The 12709-nt window shown below is 49.2% G+C and overlaps 1 protein-coding gene across 1 annotated transcript; it reads left to right on the forward strand.

Annotated features, from left to right (window-relative positions):
- Positions 1-9375: 9375 nt before the first annotated feature.
- On the forward strand, positions 9376-12388 carry HOXC13 (homeobox C13; the record flags this gene model as incomplete). The annotated part of the gene is made up of 2 exons (XM_082073558.1): positions 9376-10009; positions 12132-12388. The coding sequence occupies 2 exons, from the start codon at positions 9376-9378 to the stop codon at positions 12386-12388; spliced, it is 891 nt and encodes a 296-aa protein (XP_081929684.1).
- Between the last annotated feature and the right edge of the window lie 321 nt (positions 12389-12709).

Raw genomic sequence — 12709 nt, forward strand, 5'->3', positions numbered from 1 at the left:
GATGGATGGACAGACAGGTGGATGGATGGATGGATGGATGGATGGATGGATGGATGAGTAGATGGATGAGTGAGTCAATGAATGAGTCAATGGATGGATGGATGGATGGATGAGTAGATGGATGAGTGAGTCAATGAATGAGTCAATGGATGGATGTGTAGATGGATGGGCAGACAGGCAGGTGGATGGATGGATGGATGGATGGATGGATGGAAGGATGGATGAGTGAACGGATGGATGGATGACAGAATGCATAGGTGGATGTGTGGATGGATATGTAGATGGATAGGAGGATGGTGACCCCCGCGCAGCTCCACTGCAGCAGAAGGGAGTGAGACGGTGTGTCTTGGTCATCACTCCACCCACAATGTCCCTTGGGCAAGAGACAAAGGTCTGCTGTCCCTGGAGGTGACACCTTTCCTTCCTGGTGTCAGCTGGGATTCCATCCTGCTTGCGGACAGACAGACAGGGAGACGGGAAATGCTGGAGATAATCACATTTTCCACCCCAAAAGCTGCCTCAGAATCCCCAGATTTACCTAAAAAAAGAGAAGGTGAGTAGCTCCCAAAGTCACTGCTCCAATTAATCCAGGGCAAGCAATTAAACGAGCTTGATAACACTTAATTAAATTCCCCCCAAATGTATGCAAATATGCGTGTATATATACATAACCACAGGCATAGCCATAAATACATATATAAATGCATGTGCGTAGGCATAGACCCTTTTATCCTGAAATCTGTGGCTGTATATACAGGAGCAGGAGAAGAGGAACAAATCATCTTTAAATTGCTTCATTTCCTCTTCATTCAAATGATTCCACGGAACGGAGAGAAATCGGAGTCACTTCGGTTCTCGTTCCCCATGAAATGCAGGATTTGGATCCTTTTTGGGGGGTGTTTGCACCTTTTTATATGGCGATTTGGGGCCGTTCCAGCCCGTGGGAAGCTCAAGCCACGCACAATGTGAATTTGTGGGAATAAAACACCTTTATCGTGCAGTTTTCTTGCCTTCACCCCCACAGGCTGTAAAAACCAACTGGGGCGAAAAATGACATCGTGTATCTATCCTCCTAAATCCGCGCTCATGACATAAAACCGGGGCTTTAATCTTATTTTTGGTTTATTATTATTATTAACGACCCGGGTTGCTTTCAAATCTCTCAAAAACCCCCATTTTTTCCGTTGAAAAACCCGAATCCTGCCCAAATCGCGGTGATTTTCCCAGGTGTTGGCACATCCTTGGAGTCTTCACAGCGCTGTATGAGTGAAAAACAACCTCTTTACAAGAAGGAATCAAGCCAGGAATGTGCAATAACCTCAAAGCCCGGCTGGAAAAATCACGCAGAGATATTTTGGTGGTATTTGGAGGGGGGGGAAGGAATTTTACGGGTGAATATTTGGAGCCGAGAAGATTGATAGAGGCCGGTAACCCGTATTTATGTGTCGGGCAAGGCGGACAGGGCTGGGGGATGAATCCCGGTGCTCACGAACTGCTCGAAAACATGTATATTGGGGGAGGGAATAGATAGATAGATAGATAGATAGATAGATAGATAGACAGACAGACAGACAGACAGAAGCGGGCGAAAGGAAAGAAAGCGAGGAATTAATTGCAAGAAGAATTAACTCAAGGAAGATGCCAAAGTAATAGAGGCGGCGACACGCAGGGGAAATCGTTTTGTTCCACGCAACTTATGCGCATTTTTTATTTAAACACCCAATAACAGGTTCTCTATCTTTTTAGATAGTGACTCTATTGATCCGCGTAGATAAAACGTGCTTTATAGCCGGAATTTGGCCGAAAGTTGATCATTTTACTCTCAAATCTTCAGGCGCTGTTAGCAGAAATGGTGAGAAGGACGAGTGGAGAGAAGAAACCAGAGGACGGTCAAAAATTGTACCTTTTCTTTGCTTTTTTTTTTCTCCATAAATAGCTCTAGGACGTCCCCAGCTCACCAGGTGCATTTGCATCTGATGATATTATTTACATAAGGTTAATTGAACGCGGGGTAATCACTGGAGAAGCCGCCCAACCACTTTCCTTCCCATCGCCAACACATTCGCGGGAGCTCCCCCAAGTTCCCACTGAAATATCAATTAATTTCCCCGTTTCTCTCCCCCTTAATTCATTTTTTGGAGCAATTTAGCTCCAGAATTCAACTCTTGATAGCGGATTACGAATTCTTTGACTCTCCACGTTGATTTATTTATAAAGATAAATCCCGTCCTAAAGAGCTGAGGAGCCCAAATGTCCCTGTGCGAGTCACCAGCCGTTATTTAAAGGACATAATTAAATATTCCCCATCGGAAAGACACAACCTGCGGTCGGACTTTCCAAGACGAAATCCAAAGCAGGACCCGCGTTATCTGCAATTATTCTGCGGAAAAGGTTTGATAAGCGGCTCTTTGGGGGTCGTTTGCTTGGTTTGATCTTTTGTTTTCAGCAAAAAGAGGAACGTTGAGTTAATTAGGAAGTAAATTAGAAAGTTCAACACCCTGCGCAGTGATTTTCGGGATAGACACATCAGGACGGACAGAACCAAGGGAGCGAGGATGTACTGGAGAAAACAGCTGTAAGGGAGTGTCTTATATATATATATCTACGGTATATAATCCATATAGAATAATCGCATAGATAGAGACAGGGATGGTGGAGGGATGAGTGGCAGAGCAGAGCAGGATGAATCCTCACCCCAACTCACACCATGTAGGAAAAAAAGGGCACAATTTCTATGGAATATATATATATTAAGATAAACCACCGTGTTCTTCAGCACCCAGAGGTCCCCAGGGACAAAATTACCATTTGATGCCGTGACAATAGGAATTATTTGTATCCTTATTCGGGGTTTAACCTTGTGAAAGAAGAGTTTCAGGGGTTCTTAGAATTGAGGATAGAATATCAAAATGAAGTGGGTGTTATCAGTTGTCGTGCAGGATGAACGGCCATAGATGGGGTGGAAGAACAGTCCCACTCTGCGTGAAAATCCAGGTTATTCCCATCCAGGAGCATAAAGATCCTGCAGGAAAAGCCAAATGTCCGTCCCACACAACCCGCCCACGTTTTGAGGGAGAACACGGCGATTTCAGCCCCTCTCTGCCCAGCTGGCGTCATTGAGCACTTGATTTCCCAAGCATTTCTGCTCTAAAATTCAGCCCAGCGAATGCTTTTCAGAACGGGCTGGGATCTCTCCATTTACCAACAATGTTTTTCGAAGAGAACATCGGGTTTGGTAGGTTTTTTTCCCATTTTCTTGCTCTTTTTTTGGCTTATTGCATACCTATTTCCCCTAGATAATACATAATAAATCCCAGGTTTTTCATAGTTACGCTTCTCCCAGCACGATGTTGCTTGGAAATGTAGATCGCGTCGCTCTTTTATCCTCGATATAGACACCGGTCGTGTCTATTCACCATTTATTTTCCTCTATTTATCATCAGCTTAAACACCAGTTTAGTTCATCTAAGCTCGGCTTCTACCCCTGGCAATGAAACTCTTCAGTGTTTCGCTTTTGAAGAGGTGGATAAACTTGGCCAAGAGCTCCCACCCTTCGCTCTCAATCCCTCTAAATAGCTCCAAGGAATGAAATATTTGGGCATCGAGTGGACCAAGAAGTAAATAATTAGGGTGGGAGAAAACAGCCCTGAACACACGGCTCTCACATAATTGGCTCTGAATAATATTTGGGGGGGGGGAAAGATTTCTTACATTGGCCTGGTGTCACTCTTGGTCCTTCCGAACGCAGCTTGAGTTAATTCCCTATTAGGAGATGGGGGAGAAAACAACCCCGGATGGCTGCAATCCCTCGGCCAAAAATGCTTTAAAACCCTCTGTATTTTAGAGCAACTACAAATCAATACATGAAATTACGTTTAGGAGGAAAATAAAGCGTTGTACAGCACCTGAGCATCCCCAGCTCCTCTCCCTCCTCCTCTCCCCGAGAATATGAGGCCAAAACATGATGAGAAGCGCTAATTACTCTCCAGATCGCACTTGGTTGACACCAGCCAGACCAAATGGCCCCTTTTTCTTTTGTCGGTGCTTCAGGCGACCTCCTGTTTTAACTTGGAATTGAACTTGGACTTCCGACCAGACAGGGGCCCTAAATTGAGGCAGATATTTTATTTGTCTGTCTCCGAATCTCGGAGCCGAGAAGCACCTATTGCAGCATGGAAATAATAACAATAATTAACGGGGGGGGGGGGGGAATTGCCAAGAGCTGGGACATTCCACAGTGGCTGTAAAAGGAGGAAAAAAGCCATTATTTGCCTCAAAATGCTGCTGTTCGAGGATGGGAGGGAAAAAAGGGGCTGCGGGGTTTGGGAATCCCCGCGTTGTCCCCGCTGGGTCAGATGAGCGGGACTAAGAGCTATTTAGCCCTTTCCTCTTCTCCCTCTCAACTTGAGCGCGGTTTTTTGAGGATAAACCGCGGTAATAAAGCCACGGGGATGGTTTGGCTTTGCAAATCCACCTCTGGCCCTGCCTCGGGGCTGAAGGTGGGGGGGTTTAGAGAGATTTTGGGGTTTGTTTCCACTTTCTGGATGGCAAAACGCGCGGAAGCCACGGCAAAATACACAAAGGGCATCCCCAAGATTTATCGCACCCCCCCATGCTGGGGGGAGGCTTGGGGGGGATGGTAGAAATAAGAAGAACAAGGTGAAAGCAAAAAAGCCTGAGGGTGGATCCGCTCCAAACAGGTTGCGGGAATCTGACAGGTTAGGAAGGAGAGAACCGGATGGTCTCGGGTCAATTCTGCATCTGACACCACCCCAGACGGTTTGATCCAGGGAGGGGGCGAGGGGGGGAAACCTGAGATGCTGTTTCCGTCCTTGGTTCGTCTTTCCTCCCCGATCCCTCTCTAAGCATTTAAATTAAATAATAGGTAGGTTTCATAGATATATTTAATTCCCTGTGTAAACATCTCCAGTGCAAGAGGAGGATGAAGAATTGGTGATAATCCCAATGGCTGGAACAAATGTAAGTCTGATGCAAATCTCCTTCCCCCCCCTTTTTTGGTCCGTTTTTGGGTGGAACATGTCAAGGCAAAGACTGTATTTAATTTCTCCTTTTCCTGAGCTATTTTGAGCATTGTTTTTGCACAAAAAAATACGCTACCAAGGCTTGGCCACAACCTCCAGCCTCCCTGGTTGGATTAATTCACAAGGAGGGATGTTAGGGTTTATTTTTCCCCTCTCAAAAACAAAAGCAAAACGCACGCAAAGTTTGGGAAAACAAGCCGCTTTGGCTTTGATTTATCCAGAGCACATTTCGAACGAAGCCTGGGAACGTTCTTCTTGAACTCCTGTGCGAGAATATGAGGTTTAGTGCAGTTTCCTCACTAACCCGGGACTCCAGTGGGAAAATCGGATGCTCGTCCAGACTTTCTCATACCACGGGCTCTAATTTCCCCGAGGGCTCAAAGAGCGAAAATTCCTCCCCAAAATGAATGGAAAGGGAAGTTTTCTGCCCAATTCTAAGTGGGGATTTGTTTTGGGTGCGTTTTAGGGGCTGTGACAGCGGCTGGAGCTGATTTTCCTTCAATAAACCTCCTACCTTGGCCGTTTCCCTTTGTACGGCTGGACGTGGGAAAAACCCTAAATGCGATTTTCCCCCAGAAAACGGGGCAGCGAGGGGGGGCTTAAAAATTTCAGGCAACAATGAGGGGGGGAAATAGAGGAAAATAAGGTAAAAAGGGAAAATTGAAAAGAAAAATACCCACGATTTGCGGTGAATTATTTCCATCTCTCCCTTAATTGAGATAAAGGATTTGTCCTTTTTCTTTATTCTCATCCAACCTATATATATAATATATCTATATAATTTATTTATATATTTTTATATATTTTCCTCCAGCACATGTAGATAATAAAAAGGGATTTTTTTAATAATAATAACATTCCGCATCTGATTAATTTGATTTTCTTCGCTATTTCCCCGGCCTGGAGCAGCAGCGATGGATTCTGAGCCACGTAGGTGTTTGCCCACAGACACATCAATATATTCAGGGCAGCGATTTGAGGGGAAAAAAACCCCTCAATTTGCCTTAAATATCTACAAAACAAATCAGCTGTTTAACAACGCGCTCTATTGGGAACTTCAGTATCTCCGGCTGCAAACGCGCGTTCACCTGCAAAACTGTGTTCAGCCCCACATTTCTTATTTTAAAGGGGAGGGTGGTAATAAAGAAAATGGTTAATTTACAGGAAACTGCCTCAAAACCAGGCAGCTCAAGGTCGGAGATAAGGTGATGAGAAACAATTTGCAGTTTTGCAAAGAACAGAGCTGGATAAAAAGGGGAGATATATATATATATATTTCCCTCCATGGAGATTTATCTGTTTTTCTCTTTCTTTCCAGCGGGAATAAAGGAGATAAATACGTTAAATTTATAGCAGAATGTGTCTCCAAGACGGCAGAGAAAGCGAAGGGGAACCAGGCAAACCCATCCGTGTCTTCTCCTCGGAACCCGCTGGTAGACGGAGGAGGAACCGCTCCCTGCACAAATATCCACATAAACCCTTTTTCCGGAGTCATTTGCACCCCGGAGCCGCCGTGGGGCTGAGAGGGAGGAATTTAGGAGTCAATATGATTTGATATTGGACGATTTTCCCCTCCTATATGCTTAATTTGGACAATAAGTGCTGGAAATGTGCTGCAGCGAGGGTGCGGTGGGAGCGATGCGGAGCCTTCCAGCCTTTTCCTATAGATGCAGAATATGAGACTTTAAAAAAGAGCTTGGGAAAAAAAAAGATACTATTAAAAATCAAATTTAAAAATAGATAAATAAAACCACGAAGGGGGTCTCACATCTGCTCCTATTTCTAATTTCCCCTTCCTATTTGGATTTTTGGGTACCACTCTCCTAAGCGGTTCCACATATGTGTGACCATCCCTGGGCTGGTTCGGCTTCATTAACCCACTGACCACGGCGGGGAGAGCTGAGAAATGAGAAGAAATCACCTAAAAAGCGCATTTTTGAGATTAACCCCCCCCATTTCCGAGCTGGGGGGTGGTTTGCACATCCACCCCCCTCCTCCCTTCCCAGCCACAGGAAAACACCGGTTTAAATGCGATTTGTCTCCTGTTACCTCTAGAACGAGACCTTTCCCCCTTGTTTTCTTCTCTTTCCCCCTTGTTTTCTTCTCTTTCCCCCTTGTTTTCTTTCTTCTCCTTTCACCTTGTTTTCTTCCCTTTTCCTCTCGTTTCCTCCTCTTTTTTCCCTGGTTTTCACTCCCTCCCCCATTTTTCCTCTTACAAACCCCCATATTTCATTAAACCGCTATTTCCCCGCATTACGGAGCGGAAATGTCTTTCCGCAAACCTGCCAGGGGGGGAATTTGCTGTTATTTTTTGTTATATTTGATTATATTTCACGCTCCCACCTCAAACCCGAGCCCTGTCCGCGCATCCAGTTCCGCCTCTATTACCCTTATCATAAATCTTTACATTTTTAACATAGAATCCTCTTCCCACGCCGCGCAGATCGGACACACGCTACAAAACGTTCACTGTTTCATAAAAATTAAAGGCGAAAAAGAAAAACAAGGGGGAAAGAAGGTTGATTTTTGGTGATTTGATTTTGTTTAGTGGCGGACACCCGGGTTTAATTTAAGTCTTATTTCTTGCTCGGCTTCTTCCATCAGCGCCATGTGGTTCTGGGGATGGCGGGGGGTGTTTCTGCTGGGTCATTTCGGGATGGACTCACTGCACTTTGTGGAATTCAGAGCATTTCATTTCATTATTTCACTATTTCATTTCACTATTTCATTTCACTATTTCATTTCACTATTTCATTCCGTTATTTCATTTCGTTATTTCATCCCATTTTCCTACTTTATTTTTTTAACTTTACCCCCTTCTCTTTTACTTCATTTCCTTATTTTATTCCATCCCACTTCACTCTTCGCCGTTTCTTCTCCCGTTTAGCGCTTTTCCTCCCTGCCCATCGCAGCCTTTTCACGCTTCCACCTTTAAACCCTCGGAAGGTGCCTCCGAGGCCGCAACGGCTCCAAATCCACCCCCGACGCTCGGGGGGACCCTCTTGGGCTCCTTCGCCTTGAACTTGGACTTCGGCGGCTCTTTAGGACGCGAACAATCCCCCCGGCCCGCTCGGAGCGGGGCAGGTTGATTCACCGGCTGATCCCTCCCCGCCTCCAACATTTGGGGGGGGTTGTGGGGTTTTTGCCTTTTTCCAGCACCCCCACAAAAAATTGGGGGGGCAAATGCTGCTCAGGCAGAGCTCTCCTCCCTTCCCATAGCTTAGGGCACTATATTTCTAAAAATATCCATTTCCCCCCCACACTTTTCCTCTATTTCTATTTTTTGGGATGCTGGGGACATCTGAGCCTCCTCCCTGCCTTAATAACTCCTCCCCGGGGTGGGGGCCGAGGGCTACGACCCCCACTCTTCATCCCCATCCCTCCCAGCCAGCAACCTGCCATTTGTCCATGTTTTAATCCCCAATTCCTTGGCATCCCGGCCTGGGTTTATTAATTAATTCCTATATTTTACAAACACTCACGAAGCAGCCGGAACCAACAGCCCCCCCCCCGCCCCGTGTGGTTCCCCCCCCGCTTTGTCCCTACATGGTTGCTGAAATATTTAACGCCGAACAACTAAACATCAATAAACCTCAATACCAACCCCCCAATGCGCGCTGGGATCTGGCAGGAGAATGAAGGGCTGGGAGGGGGGGGGGGATTTGGGCCGATTTTTGCTGTGTTTTTTATTTTTTCGAGGGAGGGGGCAGCACTTTGCGAAGGAAAAAATAGTTATCAAGTTCCACCCGCCAAAAAATCCCGAAAGATGGGGAGGATGCTTTTTGGACACCCCCTGGAAGCATCGTGGGGTGATTGTGTGTCGTTTCCCCCTGAAATACCGTAGGTGGGGCGTTATCCGTGTGCCCCCCCCCCAATATATAGCGCTTAGAGCATCTTTCCTCCACGCGGGGGGGAATCATTCAAGGGGAAGCATCTGTGTCCCGTGTGTGTGTCCCCCGCGGAGTTCGGGGTGTGCGTGGGGACACGGCGTGGTGGGGGGGACACGCGTGTGCTCTTTGTGCCGACCGCGCACCGCCCCCACGCCTCGAAACTGGGCGGGCACCGCCTTTAGTGAATGGGGAGGGTGGGAAGCAGCCAACCAATGAGGGCGGCGGTGTGGTCACGTGGGCGGTGGCGGGGGCGTGGCCGCGGCGGTTTTCTTAATGGAGCGGCCGCGGCGGCGGCGGCGGCGCATGCGCGCGGGGCGCCGATATGTTGGGGGGGTCGCGGGGCGGCGGGGCGCGGCGCGGAGCTTCCCCCGACGGCGGCGGCCGAGGAAGAGGCGGAGGCGGCGGAGGCGGCGGCGGGAGCGGCGGGAGCAGCTCGGCATGACATGACGGCACCGCTCGGCCTCCCCCCGCGCTGGCCCGACGGCCTCGCCTGTCGCTGCGAGGACGCCCCGCGGGAGAAAAACCGCATGGAAGGGTTGGGGCATTGCCGGGAGATGATGCCCCACGCGGGACTCGCTGTACCCACGGCCCCGCCGCCGCCGCCACCGCCGCAGGGAGCCGCGTACGCTGAGTTGGCGGCTACCGAGCCACCCCGGCAGTGCCCGTCGGGGGCGGCTTCCAGCGCGGCGCTGGGCTACGGTTACCCCTTCGGTGGGGGTTACTACGGCTGCAGGTTGTCCCACTCCCACGGAGTCAATTTGCAGCAGAAACCCTGCGCTTACCACCCCGGGGAGAAGTACCCCGAGGCCGGCGGGCCCCTACCCGGCGAGGAGCTGCCTTCGAGGGCCAAAGAATTCGCTTTTTATCCTGGTTTTCCCAGCTCCTACCAGGCTGTCCCTGGCTATTTGGACGTGTCGGTGGTACCGGGGCTCGGTGGTCACCCGGAACCGAGACACGACGCTTTGCTTCCCATGGAAGGTTACCAACACTGGGCTCTTTCTAATGGCTGGGATGGGCAAGTGTACTGCTCCAAAGAGCAATCGCAATCTGCACACCTCTGGAAATCACCTTTCCCAGGTAGGCTGCTCCGGGAACCGACGTGCTCTCCTGCTTCCCCAACCGCCAGCTCCCACCCGAGGTGGGGATGTGCGTGTGTGCGGATGAGTGTGCATATATATATATACATACACAGATAGGTACGTGTGTGCCTGGATATGTAATTAAAGGGAAAGAAATGGCTCTGGAATGCCTCCTGTGCAAGGCAATGTGTATGAACATGTATGGGAAAGAAGGTGAAGCAATCACTTCTGAATCAAAATACACGCCGTGAGCTTGCTTGGAAAGTAACTTTGCAGTTTAATTCTTCCCTTTCTTCTCCCCTCCCTCTTGTTGCCTCACCTAAAGAGCGTCTCTCTGCGCCTTTCTCTTCATCTGCCCCTCTGCTTACCGCTTATCTAAGTGCAGGAAGCTTGAAAAGGCAACAACGACACCAAAATATCAAAAGCCCTTCTCTAGTGGTTCCGTCGGATGAGAAGTGTCTGCGGCTGGGACAGTAAATCATATCACAATTACACACCATCATAGGAATAGGTGTCAAGTGACAAATGAATGTGTTTGGAGGGGAAGGAGGGAGGCAGAAGAGGAGCGGGGGGGCTTCTCCGCCAGGTCAGGCCGACCCTGCCCGAGTGACAGGGAAGGCAAAACCCCTCCCCGGAGCATCTTTTAGCCTCTCGTTCCCTTCCCCTCCTGCTCCCCCCGGCCCCCGACGGCCGCGGGGGGAGGAAGGTGATGGTCGGTGCTGCCTGCCGGGACCCCTCCCCAGCCCCAGCGTTGGGGAAAGACGCAGGAACCGGGGGGAAATAACCACAAGAAATGGGGCGGGGGGGAGCCCTATTGCATCTTGGATGGTGAGAAGGGACGAGTCACGTTGGTCTTTTGGGGGGACAACGGGGGGACACACATCGGTTTCTTTATTCTCCTTCTTCGGGACAAAGAGGGACAGAAGAATGGGCTTTCCGGGCAGATTTTTGGGGAGGGGGGGCGGAATTTACCTATGTATTGCTGGCTGCATGATGGATGGTGGGTTTTTTTGGGGGGAGGGGGGGCGTCCTTCCATTCAAGCTTTATTCCGCTTTCTCTCCCCACCGCCTGCTGAACCCTCCTGAGAAAGATTCCCGGCCCCCCCGCCAAATGGCATTTGCACCACCCTCAGCACCCCAATTCCCCTCCCAATGAGCCGATCGCCCCCCAAAGCTCTCCCAGGGGCTCCCCAATTAACTCCTGTCAGCCATAATTAAGGCTGCGCTGCCGCCGAGCAGAACTCGCCTCCATCTTCCTGCTCCAGCCAGCTGGGTCGCACCTTTGTCGCGCAGGTCCCCCCCCAACCCTGGCAGGGGGCTCAGAATGGACTAGGGATGCCCGAAAGCTTGGGGGGAGCTTTATCTCCCCCCCCAGCACCCACAGAGCACGGAAGATGCTCCCGCATCCCTGCTGAACCCCTTCCCCGTATCGCCAGAACATTTCCCCCCTCAACCCCCCGGCAAAAGCCACCGCAGAAGCGGGATTGGGGTTATTTTGGCTGGATTTGCCCCCCCGAGGCTTCCAAGCCGGCGGGAGGGGTCGGGGTGCGGGGATGCACTTGGCCGTACACCGGGCTCGGTGGTCGGGGTGCGCATCGGGGGGGACCCCGACAAGGTGCGCTGGTGGGTGGAAAAATTACAAAATACAAGGAAAAATAAATGAGGGGGGAGAAAAAGGAAGAAGGAAATTGGGGAGGAACTCCAGCTATTGCCCGAAATCTCCCCCTTTGGAAGGTCCCTTTGATAATCCGCCTGCATTAGTCTGCGGGTTGACTTCATGCTCCTTGTTCCTCAGCGTGGACAGTGTCGCCAAGAAAAACAGCCTTTCACCACGTGAATTATGAATATTATGTCATTATTACTATTATTATAGTATCATTCCCCTCGCTGGGTGCATTTTCTGCCTGTCTTGTCCTTTTTCCCTTCTCTTTCTCTCCTTTTCTCCCTTTCCCTTCGCTCGCATTCTTCCACTCTTTATCCCTTTTCCCCCTCTCTTTCTCTCCCCGATGTGCAGAAATCCCCACCCCACGCCTCAAAACGCAGTGACCCCCCCTTTTCCCCTCTTCCTTATGTTTTTTGGTTGTTTTTTCCCCCCCCTTTTATGTTCTTTTTTAATCCAGACGTGGTCCCCTTACAACCCGAAGTCAGTAGCTACCGGAGGGGCCGAAAAAAAAGGGTCCCTTACACCAAAATCCAGCTGAAGGAGTTGGAAAAGGAGTACGCGGCCAGCAAATTCATCACCAAAGAGAAGAGGAGGAGGATTTCGGCCACCACCAACCTGTCCGAGCGACAAGTGACCATCTGGTTCCAGAACCGGAGGGTGAAGGAGAAGAAGGTGGTGAGCAAATCCAAGACAGCGCATCTCCACGCCACCTGACACAGGTTTGGAGGAGAAGGGGCAAGAAAAGGAAGCAAGAAGCGTAAAATATATATATATATATATTTATCTGGTAGTTTGTATGATAAACATCATCGGGATTCTGCTGGTTCCAAGTCATTATTTAAAATGATAATAATAATAATAATAATAATCGACATTCACAAATGCACACGCGCATCCTCCCTAAAAAACCCGCACCGAGCGCATCTTTGATTTGTCCCCGCTCTGACTGTGAAAACCCGCGTTACGCTCTGAGAAATCCACCGATAAGGTTCAACTGTGTATATTTTTAAAAAGAAAATAATAATAATAATAATT

This window comes from Streptopelia decaocto (assembly GCF_964273445.1).
Source record: "Streptopelia decaocto genome assembly, chromosome: 27".
Classification (NCBI taxonomy): Eukaryota; Metazoa; Chordata; class Aves; order Columbiformes; family Columbidae; genus Streptopelia; species Streptopelia decaocto.